General features: G+C 32.5%; 1 protein-coding gene across 1 annotated transcript in view; it reads left to right on the top strand.

Moving 5' to 3' along the window:
* LOC103275163 (CUB and sushi domain-containing protein 3-like) overlaps nucleotides 1-23,919 on the top strand; it is a 715,868-nt gene that overhangs the window by 166,714 nt on the left and 525,235 nt on the right. The window contains exon 3 of the mRNA XM_008072573.2: nucleotides 2,549-2,661. Coding sequence (XP_008070764.2) covers nucleotides 2,549-2,661 — 113 coding nt within the window. The remainder of the gene's footprint in view (nucleotides 1-2,548; nucleotides 2,662-23,919) is intronic.

The following is a 23,919-nucleotide window of genomic DNA, read 5'->3' as shown; positions in this document are numbered from 1 at the left end:
AGAAGGAGAAAATTTAAAATTTTAAATGCTTATGTAGACAAGAGAAAACGCTACGAATCGTGTATGAGTGAAACTTTTAAAGTATACTGATAAAAACACATTGGATAAATTATAAACATCACAAATATCCATTAACAGTAAAATAAGTCGATGAAATGATGTCATACATCTGCAGTTCCCAGAATATGGTCCATGAATCCCTGAGGGTCTTGCAACATTTTCAGAGGTGTCCATATGGTCAAAACCATTTCCATAATATTACTGAGCTATTATTTGCCCTTTTCACTGCAGTGATGTTTGCCCTCAAGGTACAAAAATAATGGTGGGTAAGATTGCTGTTGAATAGCACAACTCAATTAGTAGTCTCAATGTAGCACTAGTAACCATTAGTCATTGTATTCTTTACTGCCACACACTTCCAGTACTCCCTCCCCCCAAAAAAGAAAAGAAAAAAATCCAGTTTTACTTAAGAATGTCCTCATTAAAGCTATAAATATTTATTTCATTACATCTCTACCGTATAGTATTCTTTTTAATTACCAGTGTGATAAAATGGGAAATGTACAAATAGCCTTTCTTACGCCTATCAAAATATGACAGGGTTGTGTCAAAAACAGTTACATGGTTTAGTTTTCAGCTGAACTAGCCACTTTTTTAATGGAATACTTTTTTTCCTTAAAATAATGATTGACAGAAACTATGGTTATTCACACTTGGGTATTAGATATATATTTTCTTGAAATAAAAAAATTATCCTGATATCACTTCAAGAAAAATGACAAATACACTTTATTATCAATGTTAATAGTTGAGCTTTTGAGAAAACATAAAAGTTCAGAAAACCTCAATACACTTCTGTAACTTTACAGCTTCCCCACATTTAATGATTCTCCTGAGAGATCAGCAGCAATAACAACAAACATGACTTTTTTATAATATGTAATGAAATATACCAACATTTTGAGGATCTCTACAACTCAGTAAATCAACTTTTTTCCCCAATGCCCAATGCATAATTTTTTAATACAAAAACATTCATTATAAGGGGAAGGCAAATCAATTAATACTAATGTTACAGAGTACAACATATTACTGATATTTCAAATTCAGCATGGATAATAACCTGTAATGTTTAATATCAAGGTGTATATGCTTTTATTGCAAAATCTACTAAGATACTCCCCCTTATTCCAACTAGACATCCAAGAGAGTCCAAGTGTTTTTCATATCCATCAATTAAAACAATATATTGTAAAATATTGAATAAAGAAGTAGATATGTGAAGTTAGTGCTTTCTACTAAGCCATACATTGAAAGGATTTCCAAAAATACTATGAAATGCATTCTTTCCTTTTTTGTTGTTGGCAAATGTAGTTATTTCTTTGTTAACATATAATGGGTAAAGTGATAAGTGCACACTTTAAAATTAAAAATAAAATAATCAGTAGACACTTTAAAATTAAAAATAAAATAATCAGTACACATTTTAAACTGTCTCAGTTTTAAAGTTGGTGGGCATATTCATAGATTTAGCCCACAAAATTTGGGGAGATTTCTCAATAATTTTTTAGAGTGTAAGGAGACTTGACATAAACTTGAGAATTGTAGCAATGCAGCAATAAAAATATATGGTAGTATCAATATAATTAATTCTACATGTATAATGATGGGCAAAAACTCGCAAGTACATACAAATATCATATATTCTTTGTCTTATGTTTTAATAAGTAAAAATAGTATAACAATAACAAGAGGAAAAGAACATAAAGATACATGACAGAAAAATAAATAATTATGTACTTTCATTACTGTTTAGAAAATTCTATCACATGTGTATAATTTTTCTTATTTTTAATTTTTCTTTTCAGCTTTAGAAAATATGTCAATTATATATTAATTTTATACTATTCAAGCTTGTATCTATATGCAGTAAATTATTAGTAAAATAACTATAGGCAGAAATATCAGGCAATTATTCGTTATGTAATCATATGAAATATTCACAAAAAAGCATGTTTGATATATTTATTTTAATAAAACAGTGGAATTTTGGAATCTGCTAAAACAAAACTCATATGTAAGCATTTCAGTTTCAAGATTTTATAAAATCACATCTCTTTCTTCACTATTAAATTTAAATAAATGCTTCCTGTCTTTATATATGTTCTAAACTATCAGAAAAATAATTATTTTGATAAAAATTTCTTCTAACAGCTCAGTTGTCTGAACCAATGGCATAAAATATGCACAAATACATACTCTCACTATTCATTATTTCTCAAAGTTGAATTAATCAACAATTTTATACAAATTATAGATGTGATTGATATGATAAACAGTAATATACACATGCATCTATGTATATAACTATAATTATATGAACTTACAGTAATTGCTTTTGATGAATTACTTCTAATTAGCATGCCATAAGTACATACCTATGTATTACAGAAAACTTGGGGATTTGATAATATGACTTTCAGTTCTCCCTAAACACTATTAGGTAAAATAAGTATGTCTCTAACAGTTATTTTCATTCTGTTTTTAGGTTAACAGGATTCCATCTGCCACCGCCAGTGACAAGTACCAAGTCTGTGTTCTCACTACGTTTGACCAGTGATTTTGCAGTTAGTGCTCATGGGTTTAAAGTATATTATGAAGGTAAGTAATGGTGATATAAAAGGAACTACTTCCCTTAATGTAGTCCAACAAGAATTTTTCAAGTATGGCAATGGAAGAATAATTAACATGAAAAGAGATACAGCCCATTGTTTTACCTCAAATCTTCTCCCAACATGAAATTTGCCTTCTTGTTAATTATGAATGTACAATAAAATGCTAGAGTTAATGGACTTTAATGTTTCCTATCCCTATGCCTAGACATAGGAAAATCTCTTTCATATATATTCTTAGGAGATGAGACCATGAAATTAGTAAAGGGCTAGGTATTAATAAAAGATAATTGAACGAGAGAGTAAGAGGACACTAGACCTAATTTGTGATTCAGGCATCATAGACTCTACCCTATACTTCCTTGTGCTGTGTGTTGCCACCAGAAAGTAAACTAGTAATTTGTCTTCTCTGAAAGTTAGAGTCAAGAGGGAAAAAAAGTCAAGAAGAGAGAAGCGTTGATATCTTTCATTCCTAAAATAACCTTTCCAGCACCATAGGTCCATGAGCCATAAACCACGAAGAGGAAAACTGAAAACTTTTAAAACTGAAAGTTGTTTCGTTTAGTTTTCCGTGTAAGTTTGGTACAAACTCATTTGGCATCAAAACCAGTACCAAATGACTAGAGATATTTGTGATATTTATTTATCCCAATTCATGTGGATATTCATATATTTTACTACAGAAATATTGTTTTAATATGGAGTGGTCTGTTGGCTCTGCTGAGGCTGTCAAAAATGTAATTCATGTGGATATTCATATATTTTACTACAGAAGTATTGTTTTAATATGGAGTGGTCTGTTGGCTCTGCTGAGGGTGTCAAAAATTTACAGAATCTGCATGCTTTTCTTTTAAAAAAACAATGTACCGGCCAAAATAATTCTGATGAAAAAAATAATTTACTGCTGATAATTTCAGGTAGAAATGCTAGATTTGTATTTTTTTTTACCAATGTGACTGGGCAATAAAATTTCCTTCTAGTTTAGGAAAAAGTCTCTCTCTTAACCATAGGGATATCACGTCAGATTTAAATTCACTTTGCAGGGACCAGTTTACTAGAACTGATCACATCAGGTCTAGGATAATCATCAAGAGATACATAAAAACAGTAGGAGGAGCAGTTATTTTATAAAACACAAAATAATTTAAAATATTATATGTTTAAGGACTATACCAGAAAATAATATATAAAACAAAATTGTTACAGTATAAAGGCTAACATTTTGTATGTGGGGAAAGTTTTAAACTAGACATTATTTCATATGTTTCATATGTTGCTATATTTCTCACTAGAAAACAAATCCTCTAGCAAATAACTGAGAAAAAATACTTTATCTGTTTTATGGCCTAAATAATGTCACAAGCAGCAGTTTTGAACACTGTTTTTTACTTAATACCTTTCTGAACTGTCTTTTGTCTAGCAAAGGAGGATGAATTCCAAGACTTACTTTCCTCCATTGTGATAGTAATGATCATTATTTCTCTAAGGAGCTTTCACAATAGGTGAACATATTTTATCTTGGCAACTTAATTCATAGTTTAAAACACTACAACCACAAAGCCTTAATTTTAAGGTGTAATTTTGGCAACATTGAAGAAAGTTAGTAATGCAATAATTTTCCACTAAGAACTCTTTGATAGAAAACCTGTATTCTGTTCATCAAAATACAAAGATATTTTTAGGTTAGCTTATTCTTGCAGTAAGTACTAAGTATCTTGAAAATGTACTTATGAATTATGATGTTGGCATGCTTTTGGTTTGTCTGTTAGGTTTTAGGTATCCATACTCAAAAATATTTTCACAACTCCCCATTGTTTCTACGTATACAACATTAAATTTCTGTCCATCGTTTTTGCCTTAGGGAAAATGAATTTTTATATTTTATGTCATTGTATTGTGTGCTTGGGATGTCCTGACTTAAAATATAGGATTTTAGGCACTCAGATTGTGCAGAAGAATTGGTTATCATAGTGTAGAATCTTCAGATATTGAATTAGGATATGTAACTTTTACCGTACATTTTAGTTTTCAATTTAACAGCATTAACCACAAAAAAATACGTATTACCTCACAGTTCTGTGGGTGAAAAGTTCTGGTAGTTTCTGCTGGTTTCTCTGCTCAGTGTCTCACAAAGTTAAAATAAAAATGTCACTGGATTGGGTTCTTATTCAAAAGCTTTGGGAAAAATCAACTCTTGGGCTTATTCCGGTTGTGCCATGATCCAGTTCCTCAGGGTTGTAAGACTGAGTCCTCTGTTTCCTTGCTGGCTATCAGCTGGGGACTGCCCATTTATTCTATGGGTTTCTCTTCTCTCTATACAGAGATTCTATAGCTTAGAGTCACCAGCTGTTGCTTTGAATCCTTCCTACACTGGGAATCTGTCTAATTTCCCCTTCTGATGCATCTATCTGCTATTTTCTTCCTCCACACATCTCTGACACAAAGTGAAGAAATTTCTCAGTTTTTAAAGTCCACGTAACTGGCTGGAGTCCATCTAGATAATAGAGGTCAAAATTCTTATCTTAAAATCCTTGACCTTAATTATATCTGCAAATCATTTTTGCCATGTAACATGACATATGCATTAGTTTCAGAGATATATTTTTGGGAGATGGAGGGTCATTATTTGGCCTACTGCATCATGTGCAAGTCTATATAACATGTTCTGGAGGGAGTAGCTGCAAGCATTTGTTTATTTAATGGTAGCCAATGATACTGTTGGGACCAACTTGTGAAGTTCAGAAAACTTAGCTTGAAATTTCAAAGCCTGTCTATCGCACAACACTCTCCTACATTTTGAATCAAGGTTTTTGTTCCACAATTACCTCAAATTACAACTCTAGACCTTATGCATGCATGCTATAGTAAAATTGATCTACTAATTTGCAAATCTTCTAAAAATGTATACCTATATTTTTAACAATATTTTCAAGATATTAATGTCTGAATCTATTTCTTTTCATTTTATCTTCCTCTATACAATCATTTAATAGTTATTTTGTACAGCTTTTAAACTTTCCTAAGATTTTGCTTGTGTCTGTTAGAATTTATGGGATCTCTGCTTGTTTGTTTGTTTTTGTTTGTTTAGATTAGAAAATATAGTATATTTAGAAAGAGAGAGAGAAAGAAAGAGGAGATTCACCTCCCTAAGGTAGGAAAGGTAGCCAAAGCTAGGAAGCATGGGAACAGTCATAGCTCAAAGAGCACATGGCCACACCAGATTCTAGTAAGGCAATGGCAGCAATAGTCTGGCAATGGCCGGGATCTCTGTTTGTTGCTGATGTTAAGCATTGATCTGTATTTCTCAAATTGTCAACACTGGACCACATACATCAGATTTATCTGGAGAATATATGAAAATCTAGAATTCTTGGTCCTCTTATAAACCCTGAATCAAACTCTGCAGTGTAGCCTTAGAATATACATTATATGCCGGGCTCGGTGGCTCAGCCTGTAATCCCGCGCCTGTGGGAGGCTGAGGTGAGTGGATTGCCTGAGCCTGCGGGTTCAAGACTCGCCCGGGCAACTTGGCAAGACCTCATCTGCACAATAAAACAAAAATTAGCCAGGTGTGGTAGCGTGTGCCTGTAGTTCTGGCTACTTGGAAGGCTGAGGCGGAAGGATCACCGGGGCCCAGCAGGTCGAGGCTGCGGTGGCCGGGAGCGGCCACTGCACTCCAGTCTGGGCGACAGAGTGAGACTCCAACTCAAAAAAAAAAAAAAAAAGAATATACATTATATTTAAGATATATATATCTTATTATATATAATATATAATATGCATTATATAAGAGACCCCTGATTCTTATGCCTGATATCAGTTATATCTTTCTTTCTCTCCCTGGAAGAGACTAAATCATACCAAATAAATTTGTTGTACAAATAAAATACTAACAAATATACTGGGTGAATCAGTATCACTATAAAGATACTTATCCTGGACAATATACTTAATGTATCTAAACCTCATTTTCCTCATCTGTAAAAATGAGGTAGTAATTCTCCCTACTTCATAGTCTTATGAGAAATAAAATAACAGAGAGCGAGTCCTCAGAATAGGATCTGATACATAATAAGCATTTCATAAACATTTGTTACAATATTGATAAAATCATGATTAACAGAGTACTTTATGCATAAGCATTTCAACTCTATGGGGAAATATAGCATATTTATCCAAATTTCTGTAATGGAGTTAATGTTCTTTTTTAAAAGAGACTATTTATTTTGATGACCAGTTCTTTCAGCAAGAGTTAATAAAGTAATCACACATTCTCTTCCTACCTTATGTCCCCATGTGTGTCTGCTTGTGTATGTGTCTGCAAGAGATTAATAACTTAAATGTTTCATATATTTCACATATATATATTAAATCATTATGAAGTGACAAAGGTGATTAAGCTAATGGACAAACATACATCAGTCTCAGCTAAAGTGGTCTGCTGTAATTACTATGAGGTTTTCATTTTCAAGAAAATGCCATAGATTGCAATTGCTTCACTTGCAGAGGAGAATGTATAGTAAAATAACATGTATTTACTCATTCAGCATTTTTCTTTTCTTTTCTTTTTTTTTTTTTTTTTTTTTTGAGTTGGAGTCTCACTCTGTTGCCCAGACTGGAGTGCAGGGGCCGCTCCCGGCCACCGCAGCCTCGCATGCTGGGCTCCGGCGATCCTTCCACCTCAGCCTTCCGAGTAGCTGGAATTACAGGCATGCACTACCACACCCAGCTGATCTTTTGATTTATTGTAGAGATGAGGTCTCACCAAGTTGCCCAGGCGGGTCTCGAACCCGTGGGCTTAGGCAATCCACTCACCTCAGCCTCCCAAAGGCGCGGGATTACAGGCTGAGCCACCGAGCCTGGCTACACTCAGCATTTTTCAAACTATAATAAAAGACCAATACAGGGGTGCAAAAAATTATGTATACACATTTTAAGCAATGTTATCTATGTATTACTTTTTGAAGAACTGAATTTCAGTAGCAATGTGTATTATGTCATTTGCTCAGCCGTGCTTTTGCCATTTTCTTTGTGCTGTCTGTCATATGGTGATGCTAGTGTTCATTTGATTAGCACCATCTTTTGAGTGAACATCACACTTAAAATGTATATGCCTTTTTTTGGTACCCCTGTATATATCTCTATTTGCAAACCAATACTTTTGTAAAATCTAAAATAATACTCCTGACTTCAATACTTACTTCATTGTGGACCAGAAAGAAACTGTTCACCAAAACACATTGGTCCATGGGTCTACTATCACATTTTCTTCCAGTATTAATAAATGATCCAGAATGAGTTATATATTTTCTACTTTCTGAGGGAGCACAGAGAAATTTGCAGTATTATTTTAAATTAATTTTCTGTCTTCCTAAATATGTATTCTTCAGGCAAGTTTTTCATCTTAAATTCCTTGTAATGTTCATTAACAGTAAAAAGTTTCTACAGTAATAACTCAGCAGTTCTGTGTGCTTGGAATCATACTATACATTTGAAATATTGTATATTGAAATTAATTTTCAAAATCTAAAAACTTTCTTTTATTGGCTAATGTAGAGAATACTTTTTATTTGTCTAATCATCAAGATATTTAATCTTGACTATAAAATTCTTCACATTTTCTAAGATTTCTTTTATTTCTCAAGTTTTCCAAACCTTGTGACTTTTAATTATCCTTATTTTATTTAGCTCTCAGAATTTGCTACTAATTTATAAAATGGGAACAATAATTCAGTTAAAATATAAAAACATCATTATGAATGTTTCTTAGTAGAGATTTTTCTGTTAGTCATACCTGACAGTGCCATCTCAAACAGAAAAGATTAGTCAATAGAGTACAATATATTATTCTAGCAAATTTCTAGCAGATACCCAGGAAACACTATAAATGAGAGTCATTCAGTCAAGATAACTATTTTATTAAATACTCCTCAACAGTTCAGTCGCCTCTGCCCCCCATCTGTGAGGAATATTTCAAAACACCCAGTGGATACCTGCAATTGCGGATAGCACTGAACTATTACTAAATAGTAATATACAGCACTAGTTTTTAAATTGAAAAACTGAAAACATTATTAAGTATCTAATAGGTGTATAGCATACACAGCATGAATATGCTTGACAAAGAGATGACAAAAGCACTTATTTTAGTATAAAATTTATTTAAATACCTTACCACTGGAAACTGTATACATTTTTGAGACTTGTTTTAGGTTTAACTGTAAACCATGATTCCATTTATACTTAAAAGAATATGACCAAATATAATTTAGTAAAAAAGAGAGTTGCTAATGAAGAATTACTGATAATGTGTATTAAAACAATATGAAACACAAAATACAAAATTTATTCTTGTGCATGTTATTCTTGTGATGTATATCTTCTTTCTTTTAAAAATACTGTCTATACAAAAAATAGCTATATTCTTTAGCTATCTGTCAAACATGTTTTAAATGTTTATCCTTTGAAACATAGAATTGTTGTAGTTTTTTTTTTTTTTTACTTTAGAGGTTCTTTTTGACTACTAAGCTTTTAAAATTTAAACGACAATACCGTGAAATTTAATGGAGAACTTACAATTTAAAATCAAGCCAATTATGCTTCTAGCACAGCAGCTGAATTTCAGCAAGATAAGATTGTTACAAAATTACATTTATTAAATAGTTTCCTAGCAATAAAGATAGTTTAGGGTCATACAAGAAGCTAATGGATCTCCATCCTTAAATACTTTTAAGAATAAGTGAGAGATACTATATTATGTCATAACTGCAAAGACCATGCCATTTGCCTTTTCTTCAGATTTAAATCTTTTGTGTTTAGAGGTTCATATGTCAACCTAGTTAGGAAAAGAAACATCGTAATTCTAAAGTGATCTCGCTAAATCTTTAGTGTCTCACACTTGTACCTTTCTAAGCACTTGGAAGTATTCAAAAGCCTAAATCAGAGAGCAGCATAAGTAGTCTATTTCTTAAATACAATCTTCAAAATAGAGTTAAAGACAAACTGTTTTTATGAACCTGCAGGTTTGACTGTATATACACAATAATTTATTAATGTTTCAAGGAGTTTTATGTCTTTTACCCAGGTAGATATAATCACTTTTACGTGTATTCACAAGGAAGTTTCTGCAGTATTATCAATACTATGAATGCTTTTAGACATGAAGCTGTAAAGTTTTAAACACCGCCCATTTCATCACAATGCAGCACAGTCTTTACAACTGCCTACCTCTCCAGTATTGTTTCCAGCTATGACTTGCTTCAATTTAGAAAACAGTCAAATAAATGCTATGAATGCATATTACATTTTTACATGCACTATGCGATCTGAATGATTAAATCTTAACAGTCTACTTTTTTTTTTCTGCTCTCACACCCTGTACACATTTCACTTATTGGCCCACATGCTTCCTTTCCTTCCAGACATCGTTCAATGTTTATTCAACTCCAGAAAGTCATTTATGCAATCCAGTATTGGGCGGAATACTCAATGCTCTTTCTCTGTGTGCTCACATTTGTCCAGACCTTAACCCAATACTATGCATTTTGGATTTTTCAATCACAAAAGGCTTTAAGCAACTTGAGTGTATAGAACATGTTTTACTCATTTCCTATACCTGCCTTCTATTTCAACACATACCTGGCATACTCCAAATTCTTCATAAATTCTTGTTAAACTCAGCTGACATGCAGACTACCAATTGGATTAGTAATGAAGAAAGATTTAATAAAGTAGGAGATTTAAAGATAAATTTCCCACTTAAAAAAATTAAAACTCCAGGGAATGTGTTAAAAGGCAGACAGGAGCTTTGTTTAATCACTTAGAACTTGTGATAGTCACAGATATTTACATCAAATGATTATGGTTTAGGGGAAATTTTGGCTTTCTATTTGTTAAAAGCCACAAATAATACATAAAATTATTTATGCTTCTTATGGGTATTTTTCCTTGAAAATCTTCACTTTCTTAGATTAAATAATTTCTTTGTGAAGCATTTTAAAAATACAAAATTGCTTATATAGCACAAAAAGAAAAGTAAGCTGAAAATGAAAAATTGCTGAAGTCAGTCATATATGACCTACATAAGCTTTGTGCTTCATATGGAAAAGATGGAATAGCATGAAAGGTTTTATACTAGTCTCCAAAAATAGGGTGATTAAACTTAGTATGTAATCCTGTTTCACATTGAATTTCCTCCTTTCATATATGATGCTAAATGTGCCATATTTCCAACTGCTATAATTTATCATTTTGCTATGCATGCTAAAATGAAGTTGAATTCAGACAGTGATTAATTTAAGATTCTAATTATGTGTCAAAGATACTTTGCTGCTTTTCACACAAAACCTCATATATTCTGATTGTTGTTATAATTGATAGTGCACAAGTAGTGGTTTAAAAGAAAAGTACACTATGAACTTGGTTTAGAAATTAATTTGTAAATTACTTTCCTCACAACACCATGTAGCAAATTAATAAAAAGTAATTTTATATTTATTGTTTGATTCTAAATATTGTGGCATATCATAGCATATTAAATCTGAAGTGGACTCTTTATTATTAAAATAATCATTGTTTACTGTGTCATTCTTTAATGTAAGAAAAAAATAACGTATACATCAAATATTTTAATAGCAATAATAAGCAGCCTTAGTAATTTTGACATATATATTTCCATACTATGTTAGATAAAATTTTCTGAATAAAAAATAATTATGCCAGCATCTAATTTTCACTTCTTTACATACAACTGTCAGCTTAAGATTGATTTTTAATAATTACCTCATACCACAAAAAAACATAGTTTAAAATGCATTCAATATGCCAATAAAAGTTATATTTTCCTAGGCTGTGCAATGTTATTCTTCTAGAATTGTTCTCAGATTTTATATATCCTTTTAATTATATATTTTAAAGTGAACTTTTTTTTTTTTTTTGAGTTGGAGTCTCACTCTGTCACCCAGACTGGAGTGCAGTGGCCACTCCCAGCCACCGCAGCCTCGACCTGCTGGGTTCCGGCAATCCTTCTGCCTCAGCCTTCCAAGGAGCTGGAACTACAGGCGCGTAGTTTTGATTTATTGTAGAGATGAGGTCTCACCAAGTTGCCCAGGCGGGTCTCGAACCCGCGGACTCACGCAATCCACTGACCTCAGCCTCCCAAAGGCGCGGGATTACAGGCTGAGCCACCTAGCCTGGCTATCTGTCATCTTTAAAGACACTTATCAATACCTTTGACTATTTTACTGTGCTTTCAGTTGAAGACTTTATTGTACAGATTTTTGGCAGTACTCTTTGGGTGTGTACTCACTCACTGTGCCTCATATAATATTTCATCGTGCCTTTCCATATAGACATAGCACAACATTTAATGTTCATAAAGCTATTTAAATGAATGTTTTCAACAAAATGATCAGTGTCATCTACATTGATTTTATATTACCTCATAGCAAGTAACCGTGATTTAGAGGATTAACACAAAACAAATTTATAATCTCAATTCTGTAGGTTAGAAGTCCGAGCTGCAATCAGTTAGGTTCTTAGCTCAGGTCGCATAAGCCTTCAACACAGGTGTTGGCCAGCACTGTGATTAATGCCTAAACTCAGGATCCTTTTCCTAACTTACTTATTGCTGATCAAATGTATTTGCTTGTAGCCAAATAATTGAGGTCTCCATTTTCTTGCTAGCTATTGGCCCGGGAATTTTCTTGACTTTTAGAGGTTGTCTGTGGTTCCTTGACATGTGTCCCATAAAGCTGCTCGCTACATGGCTTTCTTTCAAGCCAGCAGGAGCATAGCTCTATGATTTGCCTCCCTCTCCAGTTGATTATAAGGAGTCTTATATAGCTTAATGTAATCACAGAAGTGTTTCCTCAATCCCATTTGCCATATAATGTTACTTTATTAAAGGAACAACTGTCTCCATCACGTTCATAGGTTCTACCTGCACTCCTGGGAAAAGGGTAGACATATTGGAGCCCATCTTGGAATTCTGTCTACCATATTATGTTGAGTGACTCATTTAGGTGATACTTCAAAACACAGATATAGGAAGAGAAAGAACAGAAGACTAGAGGACACATTTTATAATTAATCAGCATAAATGGACTTCATTTTTTTACCTAAATAGATATGTAGTCAATGTATTCACATTTTTCCTTAAACCTGCTTTAGCAAATTAATTTTTTAGATCATTAAATAGTATATCTTTGTATTCTCTCATATAGGTTAGAAATAATTCAATTATAGTAATACATATGCTTCAAATGTCTATTTTTTGAGATGGGTACATTTTAGTATGAATGCATCTTTTTAAAAAAACATCTTTCTTCTTAATGAGAAATATAGGGTGATGGAAGAATCCCAAAAATGTTACACAAAGTGTCATAAAAGCAAATATTTATGCTGGATTAACTACTTAGATGTTGTGAATTCCTAGTATTGTAAAATGGAAAATACAATACTGATTCTACAAGGTTGTTTTATAGATCATGGAAACTAATGATGAAACATCCACAGAGCAGTGTCTGACATATACGCAGCATTTGTACATGTTAGCTAGTGTCTTTTCTGTCTTAGCATATATATTAAACATATATCCATACAGATCATAATGTTTAGACAAGTCTTTGAATCTCTTTTTTTTATCAGAAGGAACACTGAAACTCATCTATTTGTTTTGTATTTTTTAGAAAGTTGTTCAAATTTTTAAAAACGCATTTGAACTAAATAAATTAAGCAAAAGCCCTGTTAGCGAAGGCTTCCAGAAATCACAGTGCTGCCAAGAAGCTAATTCTTTGTCAGCTTGAATCAAGGGAAGAAATGACACTTTTCACACAGACCACAGATACACAATGCTCTTTCAGTGGCAAAGAGCAAAATCCTCACAGAGGCTAAGAGAAATAATCCACTGAAAGGTTGCCCTCTCAGCTCACATGTTAGTGCTACAGATAGACCTGAAGCTTGATGAGGCATTCTTTCCAACTGATTTGAAGAAAGGGCACAACGGAAGTATGACAGGTCTTGTGTAGAAATTGAAAAGCGTTTTTCACCTAACTAGAGTCCTATAAATAAGTGCATAAGCAAACATTTATAAGAACTTTATTGTTAATTGTAAGGGCCCTGAACTAGAGTCCTATAAATAAGTGCATAAGCAAACATTTATAAGAACTTTATTGTTAATTGTAAGGGCCCTGAAACAAAGAACAAACATCTTTGTTCAGACACTGTGACTGTAAGAGATGATAACTAGAACCATAAGTAAAAATTAGTGCCAAATATTAAGAGTATTATTTTGGTCATTTTAATTAAATATAATTATTTGCTCTATAGTGATTAAAAAAACAGAAACTATTGGCTCATCTGTAAATATTTAATAATTGTGTATATGTACACATTCTTAAGAACTGCGAATTATTCTGAGATTTTTAATTTACTTGAAAGTTAACAAATTATCTTGCCATAGTTTCATGACAGAGTACACATGAGTAGCTTCAAAGGCAGAATACACAAAACTGAGTCAGGGACAAAGTACTATTTTTATATATAGCAACAGAAACACCCAGAATATCAAAAAGTGTTTAGATTTCCAGATCCTCAGTTCCACAAAGCAGAGAGAAAAGGGTCAGGTGACACCCATGTATGGTGACTTGATACAGGAGAGAAATTTTGAGCTTAGGGAACTGAGTCTTTTATAATACACAGTAAACAACCTGCTCTTTGCTCCAGAGAGAGCTAATATTTCTATATTGCTACTGAACAATAGAGTCAGTCCCTCTGTTTGCAAGATGTAGAAAACAGGAGAAAAATATGAATACTTTTTTTTACCAATACATGTGTATAGTGTTCTACCACAACAACCTGGACTCAGTTTATCTTAGACAATTTTTAATCATCTTTAAAACACTAAATAAAAGATGTTTTACATATTATTATATGAAAATCTTTCAAATGAATACATGCTATCTAAATATTTTAATATTTTAGTGGCCATACTTAGTATTAATTTTTAAAGTATTTAAAAATCTATACAATTCTACATAAACGTTTGGATAATATTGAAAATATCATCTGAAAGTGATAAGTGCCTTATCTGTCCTTCTTTTCCAATTTTGATATTTATTGTGTTTTTTGAGCTATCTTTCTACAGTATGGAATACACTTCTTCATTTTGATTTCACAAGTATTTCTCTGTCTACATTTATTAGTATGCTCAGTCTCTCATTCTGTCTTTTTGTATTATTTTTTGCTGTTTTTATACGAGTGATTTTAGGTCATATAATGTGTTAAGTAGATTTCCTCATACTTTTACCACAAAATAAATTCTAGATAATGTAAATAAATAAAGGTGCAAAATAAAAATGTGTAAACCATAAAGAAATATAGCGGAATATAATCAGATTATAGGAGGATATTAAATGTTTTCTAACATCAAAAGCCAAAAGGAAACTGTCACTAAAGAAAAGATGATAGATTAGAGTAAATAAAATGCTGAATGTAATAGTTAAAAAGTCATTTTTTATATAAAAAGTCTGAAAAAATAAGAATTTAAAAATTTATAATTTATAGGGCAGAAAATACACATATATATGATATTATTGATTCTAACGCAAAATTTGTCAAAGACATGAATTTTTGCTAAAATGAAAGTTTGCTAAAACCTAATAAGTGACAAGAGTATGTGAAAAGATATTGTAATGTGACAAATTATTATTTATTACTCTTACACTAAGAAATAATTTTGGCTTATAGAATGGGGAAAATACCAGAAATATTTTATTGAATTTAGTATCCATAAAGAAAGAATATGACATGAGATCAAGTAAATTAAAAAGCGTATTGATCAGATGAGGCATTTATCATATGAAATATATCAGTTATTAGTTGATTAACATGAGAAGAGAGAATTTGCCTATTTATAAATAAACTTTTTTGGATAATATAATTTAGAGAATGATTTGAGATATGAAAGCAACAGATGATATATTTTGATTTATATAGGATAATACATAACCTTTTTACAATGTAAAGGAGAATACCCATTTTATTAATATTGTTAATTTTGTTTATTTTTCTATGATTTTTAAAGTAGGTCTGTCTGAGAGTAGTTTTAAATGTTCCACATATTTAATTTAATTTAAAGAATTAGTCTGAAAGACTGTTAGATTATATTTTAATTGTCTTTAATTTTTAAAATTATGACCTTGCATTATTTTATTTTTCTCTCTTGAGGCAACAGGATATTACTTTATTTATAATGAAAACTATGCTAACAATATCAGGAACTCACATCTTATATTTTCCCTATAAACCACATACCCCATTCACCAGCACTATTCATGAAGACACTAAAGTGCACTCATCACATGGAAGGAAATTTTGCCATGGAAGTGTACTTCAAATCTGTATTAAAACTTTGGCCTCTAGTTACAAAATTATCTTTGAGATAATCAATGCTCTTTTGATACTGGTAAATAACATTCTCTAAAGTATATGATCAGGTAAAACTTTTTGCAATACCACTGCATTAAGAAAAAATAATATATATATTTTTAAGAAAGCAGGATTTACTGAGAGGACAGAAAAGCTCCCACAGTGAGAAGGGGACCTGAGGGACTGCCCTTTTTTTTTTCTTTTTTTTTTTTGAGTTGGAGTTCTACTTTGCCGCCCAGGCTGTAGTGCAGTGGCATGGTCACAGCCACTGCAGCCTCGACCTGCTGGGCTCAGGCAATCCTTCCACCTCATCCTTCCAAGTAGCTGGAACTACTGGTGTATGCTACCACTCCTGGTTTATGTTTTTATTTATTGTAGAGACGAGGTCTCCCCAAGTTGCCCAGGCTGGTCTCAAACTCCTAGGCTCAGGCAATCGACTTGCCTCGGCCTCCCGAAGTGCTGGGATTACAGGCTTGAGCAACCACGTCTGGCCAGAAAAAATAATATAAAATAATAAAATTTTATAATCTTATATATTGTTCATCTGATTTTACTAGAAATTTGAATTGGCATTATGGTCATTAAAAGTTCTCAAAGACATTTCAGGGGAAATGTGTAGAATAATAATATAAATAGATCAAAGGTATAAAAGAATATTTGTCACTATGGAAAATTCTAGAACACAAAAATTAGTTATGTATACTAGAATTACTTATAATTGATGTAAAAATAATAAGCCAATGATATGTGTACCAAATTGTTATAAAATAATAAGTTATATTGCTTTAATAAACCAATTTCATTATTTGCTAATTATGTACTATTGGCAAATCCATTGAGTTAGGCCAGCACAAAGGTTTGTTAGTAAAGGTTCAAAGATTGAATGCAATGATAATTTAACTCAGTTCAGAATTTCCTACCTTTGGGTTACAGAGCAGCATGCATGTATGAAATTAGAAATGTGATGAAACTCACTGAAGGCCAAACCCTCTACTTGTGCACTATACTCTAGGGTCGTTTGTTTACTCAGCAACTTTGTTTCTGTAGCTATCCTCTGTGTCTTGTATATCATTAAATTGTTTCTAATAAATTTTATCTATTATTTTCCATAAAGTCACATGGTATTTGCACTCCTCAGGATAAACATAAACAAACAAGTAAACAACTTTTCTTCATCCTGCATTATTTCCAGATCTTGCTACATCCATTTAATGTTCCTTTTATAAAAATTTATCAACAAGTTGCCTACTTTTTCTGTGCTCACCTTCTCCATTTCTAATCTCACCTTCTTGAACTTTAGAACTCTGTTTCCACCATTCAATGAAATCTATAATTGTCAATGTCACCAATGATAACACCATTGACAGATCTAAGATCAATTCTTCAATTACTTTTCCTCTCCTCATGTTTAACACATCCTATTTTTTTAATCTCTCCTTAAAACATATTTTTTTGCTTTGCTCCCAGGATACCCTATTCATTTACTTTTCCCTAATATATTCCCTAATATATTTCCCTAATATATTCATTTACTCCCAGGATACCCTATTCATTTACTTTTCCCTAATATATCTTTGTTCTTTAGACCCCTTGAGTAGATCCTTCTGCATTTTACTTGTAGATATTAGAATGGTGCGGTGCTCAGTTTTGGCTCTTATCTATACCTACATTCACGTTTTATGTGATGAAATCTATAGAAGAGTCTGAAGTAACCATCCATATGCTGAGAATATTTTATTTAGCTATTGCTATGAGACAACCAATCACAAAACTCTTTCAAAATAAGTACTTGGTGATCAACATTCTGAGGGGACGTGGCTCTGTCACTCTGGCAATCATGGCTGGACTCACTCATGTATCTGCTTATGGGTTAATCTGATTGGCCTTTTCTGGGACAACCTCTCATACACTAGCAGGATATCTTAAGCATATTCTCATACCTATAGCAGAAGTGCAAACATGGGAAAAGAGAAACATAAAAACAATTTTCAGGCTCTGATTGATTGTCTACTAACATCCCATCAGCTCAAGTCACATAAACAAGCAAAGGATCAGACCACAAAGGCATGGCAGCACATAGTCTTGGTCAATATATTTTTATAAAGATAGAAATACTGTAGCTTTACCAATAAAATGGCATAGAACACAGTCTTGTTATTTATTAATGCATTCCAAAATATGTATTGAACACTTACTGTGCTACACTCATTATACCTGGAGTTAAAAAATCTTTAATAGTTAATTTGGTAGAGAAAAACACAAGCAACTAGTATCCCAACAGTTTACAAGAGCAATTCATATCTTTTAAAAAATCTTAGTACAAAATAATTATGTTAGATAAATAATACCATACTGATCTATAGATTTTTTAAAAAGTGACATAGTTAAGTGACTTACGGTTAACAATCTGCTGAAGCCAGGTCATAGATGGTCAGGAGAGCTAATTGTATACTTGATCTTCTTCCCAACTGCATTCAGAGTCTTCTTGTTAGTACCTTGAAATCAACTGTGTTGGGGATATTCACATTACATAAATCAGAAAATTTTTAAAAGCATTTTTTTTTATCAATGTGTGGTTTATTTTGTCAAATTCCAGTATATTGATAAAAGCCCACATTTCACTAAACAGTGTATTTGTTGAAATTAACATGAATGACTTTATATTTCTACTCCTTGAAACAGTTTCAGAGGCTGGAATTTGCCAGAGGTAGAATAGTTTGATTGAGGATGCTTAGCTGACTCAGCAGAAAGGATCCTCTATTCTCTTGACGTTTAAAGATAAAAGGAGTTAGACTTTGTACATATTTTAGATTTGTGTACATATTTGAGATTTCTTTGAGAAAGTATGTTTGCTGCTTTTTTATAAAGGCTACTACAAAGGATACTCATGAACACCAGCTGAAAAGATGGATTAGGTAAGGTATGGGAAAAAGATATAGTGCTTCCAGACCCTCTGTGGGTGTGCTACCTTCCAGGGAACTCCATGTGTTGTTCGACTACACAGAAGCTCCCATAGTTTTTAATTTAATTTAATTTTTATTTTAGTTTTTCCAGACAGCCAGTTGTTAAACATTCCCCAGTCCAAGGTAGTAAATGCAGATTGATTGTCACTCATCCTCTATACTCTGCACTTCTTTCTCTCCATCTGTGTACATCAGGGCTTTCTACACTTCAATGTTCATAAGAATTGCCTAGCAATCTGGCTAAAATACTATGTCTTAGTGGCTAAAATGCCACCTCTTTGTTTGTCCATCTGGAGTGGGGCTCTGGATTCTGCATTACTACAGAATCTCAAGTGATACCTTCTTGCCATCTAACACTACACACCACTTGATACAAAATCTTGTATATTTTGATTTAAAAGTTTCACCGTTGGTTTGGTCATGTTCTTCCAAGTATAATCACTAAGCCACAGTTCGGCAACTTCAAAAGAAGTTGAGATTTTTTGCAGCTGTACTGTCCTACTCTTCCTTGTGTAAAATCGATACATTTGTTGTCAATTACTCTTCTTGGTTAGAAATAAAAATCAGCTAAAAAATGGGGTTTCTGCACTCCACTAATCAGATTCACGGTTTTTTTAAAAATAGGACATAGTCCATTCTTGCAAATGATAAAGTTACTCAATGTTTTCAATTGTTGACTTCTGAAGACACTGAGTTTTAAAGTTATCTAGCAAGCACACTGAACAATGACTGAAACTATCATGCCAACTGAAATTACAATGATGCTGTTAGTTAATTTTGCAGCAGCCATTAGCTCTTGATCTGGGAAAATAATGAGTGATATTAGTACTGAGCATGAAATTATTTATATTTAAATTATTATCAATCCAAATCTTGTAATAAGAATTTTCAGGATACATCTTATGTGTCTTATATATTATAAAAAATGAATTGAATTTGTTTTATATTCCTTATTGACTTCTTCATGGGCATGAACTTATTTTTCAAACAACATATTTAGTAACAAACTCAGTATTAAAGAATTAGATACTTTTATAATCTTAATATTACATTTTTACTGTTGCTTATTTTTCTTTCTGCAGTTGCTTTGCTTAAAAATGTCTTTGTTCCTAGATTTATTAACAGCATGTAGGACACTCATGTAGTATATTTCTCCTCATTTGGATAAATGTATTTTCTGATATATTTATTTGCTATCATAAATCATGTTTGACTAAGAATTGGAGGCTTAAATAATGACACTATGAATAAATTAATTATTTCATTTCTCCTTTGAACTAGCTAATTTACTGTCGACATACTATAAATGCTAAAAAGTACAAAATCAAGACATTTAAAGTGGCATGCTGTTAATTTATAAACCAATTTTCATATAATGTTGCAATTAATTATTTAGGAAACAAATAAAAAGTAGACATGAATAGCTCTCAAAAGTTATAAAATTCATATATTTTCAGGTCTAAAATCTGTATAGTTTTAATAATACTTATGGATTGTAATATATTCTGGTTTTGGTTTATTGGCCTCCCTTCATCAGTGCGAATAAACATGGTAATTGTATTGTTTTTTATCTCCACAAAGGAATGAGTTTAAGCTTAATATACAATGAAAGTAACTATTTTAGTTGGTGATCAGATAGTATGATGCAGAGCAACAAGTTCAACTCAAAATATATCAGTGGATTCAAATATAAAGCAGAAAAAACATTGCTTCATTTTTTTTGTTCTACAAAATCTTATCTTTTTAGCACTTCATAGAAGTCATGATATGTTTGTAGAAATATTACCCCATATAGTCTTCTTAATTTTTAGTACACTAAAATTTCCCACTTTAAAACAAAGTAAAACAAACAAATAAAAAGCAAACGAAGGATCAGAGATAAATTAATGAGGAAAGTCTATTTTGTATGTAAGTGTAGAGCTGAACCGGGCTCGGTGGCTCAGCCTGTAATCCCGCGCTTTGGGAGGCTGAGGTGGAGTGGATTGCTCGAGCCCGCGGGTTCGAGACCCACCTGAGCAACTTGGCGAGACCTCATCTCTACAATAAATAAATAAAAAATGAGCAGGGTGTGGTAGCGCGCGCCTGTAGTTCCAGCTCCTTGGAAGGCTGAGGCGGAAGGATCCCTGGAGCCCAGCAGGTCGAGGCTGCGGTGGCCGGGAGCGGCCACTGCACTCCAGTCCGGGTGACAGAGTGAGACTCCAACTCAAAAGTTTGGAGCTGGGATCCAAAGCATAGTCTCACTCTCTAGTCAAATTTCTTTTTCAATGTGCAATGAAGGCCTACAATAATCACAGTTTTATATTTATGTAGTCCAAGGTAATATTCTTGTTCATCATTTGGAGCACTAAAAAATAAATTATGTCTTTTGTTCAATAAATCTTCTTGATTCTCCCTGTTAAATACATGACCATACATGAATTGACAAATAAGAGAATCTTGTCCTTTTGTCTTTTTTAATATCATCATCCATTATTTCACTTGCCTTCTAGAATCCATCTTTATTGAGCTATTCATTATTTTCCAAATTTATAATACTTTCATTCAATTGGTACTCAATACATTATGAAATAAATATTTAGATGAATAAATGAGTGAATGCCAGGAGTGATCCATTATGATTTTAATATCATGTGTTGCTAAAAACTAAATATAATTTGAATTGTTGGAAATTAAAGAAAACTAGAAGTTTCAGATAAAGTAGAATCTTCAGAATTTTCAACGATTTTTACTTTTACATCTTTTATTTTAAGAGAAATGGAAATGTGGTCTCCATTTAAACATATAAAACTTCAATTGTGTCTCTTCCTCTTTGACCAGATCATGGGCTTCATTATTTAATGTTAAAAAGAAACATCTAAATCTACACTTAAGACCCTTGTGCAGTTTAACAGCCTTTCCTATGGTCAAATTCATTTTTATATTAATGGAGCATTTTGTTGAAACTAATGGATCATTAGTCTCCTGTGAATATAAGGTTCTGGTAGCAGTCTTCACAAATAATTTGAATTTAGGTGCAGTGTTTAAACATTATAAGTCATCTTTATGGAAAATTTACAATGGATTATGGAAGACTGAAACTAGTTATACAATTGGAACATTTTCAATGTATGCATATCTATAGTTTTCATAATGTTACTCTGTCTTTTGGGTACAGGTTTTATTTTACCTTAAAGAACTAAAATTAAAAAGGATTATAAATTATTTTCTTATTTAAACTTTAATTCTTCAGGGCTCACTAAGAATGCTCAGAAAATTTTCAAAGGATGAACTAATAGAATTAGCTTTAGCTGGGCTCGATGGCTCAGCCTGTAATCCTGTGCCTTTGGGAGGCTGAGGTGAGTGGATTGCCTGAGCCCGCGGGTTCGAGACCCGCCTGGGCAATTTGGTGAGAACTCATCTCTACAATAAATAAAAAATTAGCCAGGCGTGGTAGCGCACGCCTGTAGTTCCAGCTACTTGAAAGGCTGAGGCGGCAGGATCGCCGGTGCCCAGCAGGTCCAGGCTGTGGTGGCCGGGAGCGGCCACTGCACTCCAGTCTGGGCGACAGTGAGACTCCAACTCAAAAAAAAAAAAAGAATTAGGGACACAGGTTAAATTTAGTATTTAGTATTTATCAGTTTTCTAGTTAATTGCCAAGAAAGCAAAATATAATGTATTAACAATTATAATTCAATTAACTATCTTTTAAACCCTTGACCAATGAGAACAAAAGGAAAGCTCATTGAAATTTCATAGTCAAAAAGTTCACTAGACAAGTAGTCAATAAAATGTATGTTTTGTCAGAATTTTTTTTAAAAAATGACATTTGATATTCAAATCGTTAGAGTATTATGGACCTTGCCACTAATAAGTAGTTTACTGATCTTGAAAAAGTTAAATATGTTTCTGGCTTTTATATATAAAAAGAGGAGACCTAAATACATGATTTCAAAAATATCATGCAGCTATTAATTCCTCATAGATTTAATAGCAAGGAAGAACAGGGAAATTTTTGAACATGCTGAATATCTTTTAAAAGGTAAGATAGGTAAGTTTAGGTAAGGTGGGCTGGGGTAGGAGTTTGTTCACCTTAAGATGAATACCTGATAATTGCAAGAAATTGTCAGTGCTTAGTCAACGTGGATAGCTATATGATAAGGAGGAGACAACTCCAAAGTAAGAATCAGTATGGCTTTGCAAACACATTGGAAAATGTGCCCCATGCCATCAAATAAGGTACACACAATCAGATCATACTGAAGATATTAAAAGAAATTTTGTATTCTGAGATAATGATATCAACTTGAATATTTGCTGGTCCAAACTGAGTAAACTATATAAAAGACATGATATCTAATTGTAGAGGTATAGGTCATGGCAGGCATAAAAAAGAATTGAATAATTAATGAATTATGTCTGGAAGCAAAGTCTTGTAACTACACCCTGGGATCGGACATAGCAGTGGCACATAAGCAGACATAGCCAGGACATAAGTTTTGTTCTTACATAGAAGCTACTTGCAGTAGAGAGATGATTTAGCAGAAATAAAAGTCTGACAGAGTTGACAAGCAAAAAGATAAAAATAAAAATAAAAATGTTACTTGTCTTGCTATCCCCAGACAATCCTGTGGATAGTGCCCCTGAACTATCATGTGTATAACCCCAGGATCAATATGAATCCTGGTTTAGAAAATCCAACACAGAAAAATTATACCTATGCATTGATTTAGCTCATATCTAAACTTACACTCTGTGCTTTTCTTATAGCTTTACATTCACATTATTGATCTATACTCTGGTTGTGAGAACTAAGTTCCTATTCTATTGAGGTAAGGAGTTCTGTCCTAAACCTAATTTCATCTTCTCAAGCACAACAT

The sequence above is a fragment of the Carlito syrichta genome, unplaced genomic scaffold, assembly GCF_000164805.1.
Source record: "Carlito syrichta isolate Samal-C Ts95f unplaced genomic scaffold, Tarsius_syrichta-2.0.1 Scaffold315349, whole genome shotgun sequence".
Classification (NCBI taxonomy): Eukaryota; Metazoa; Chordata; class Mammalia; order Primates; family Tarsiidae; genus Carlito; species Carlito syrichta.
This window is presented reverse-complemented; position numbering and strand designations above follow the sequence as displayed.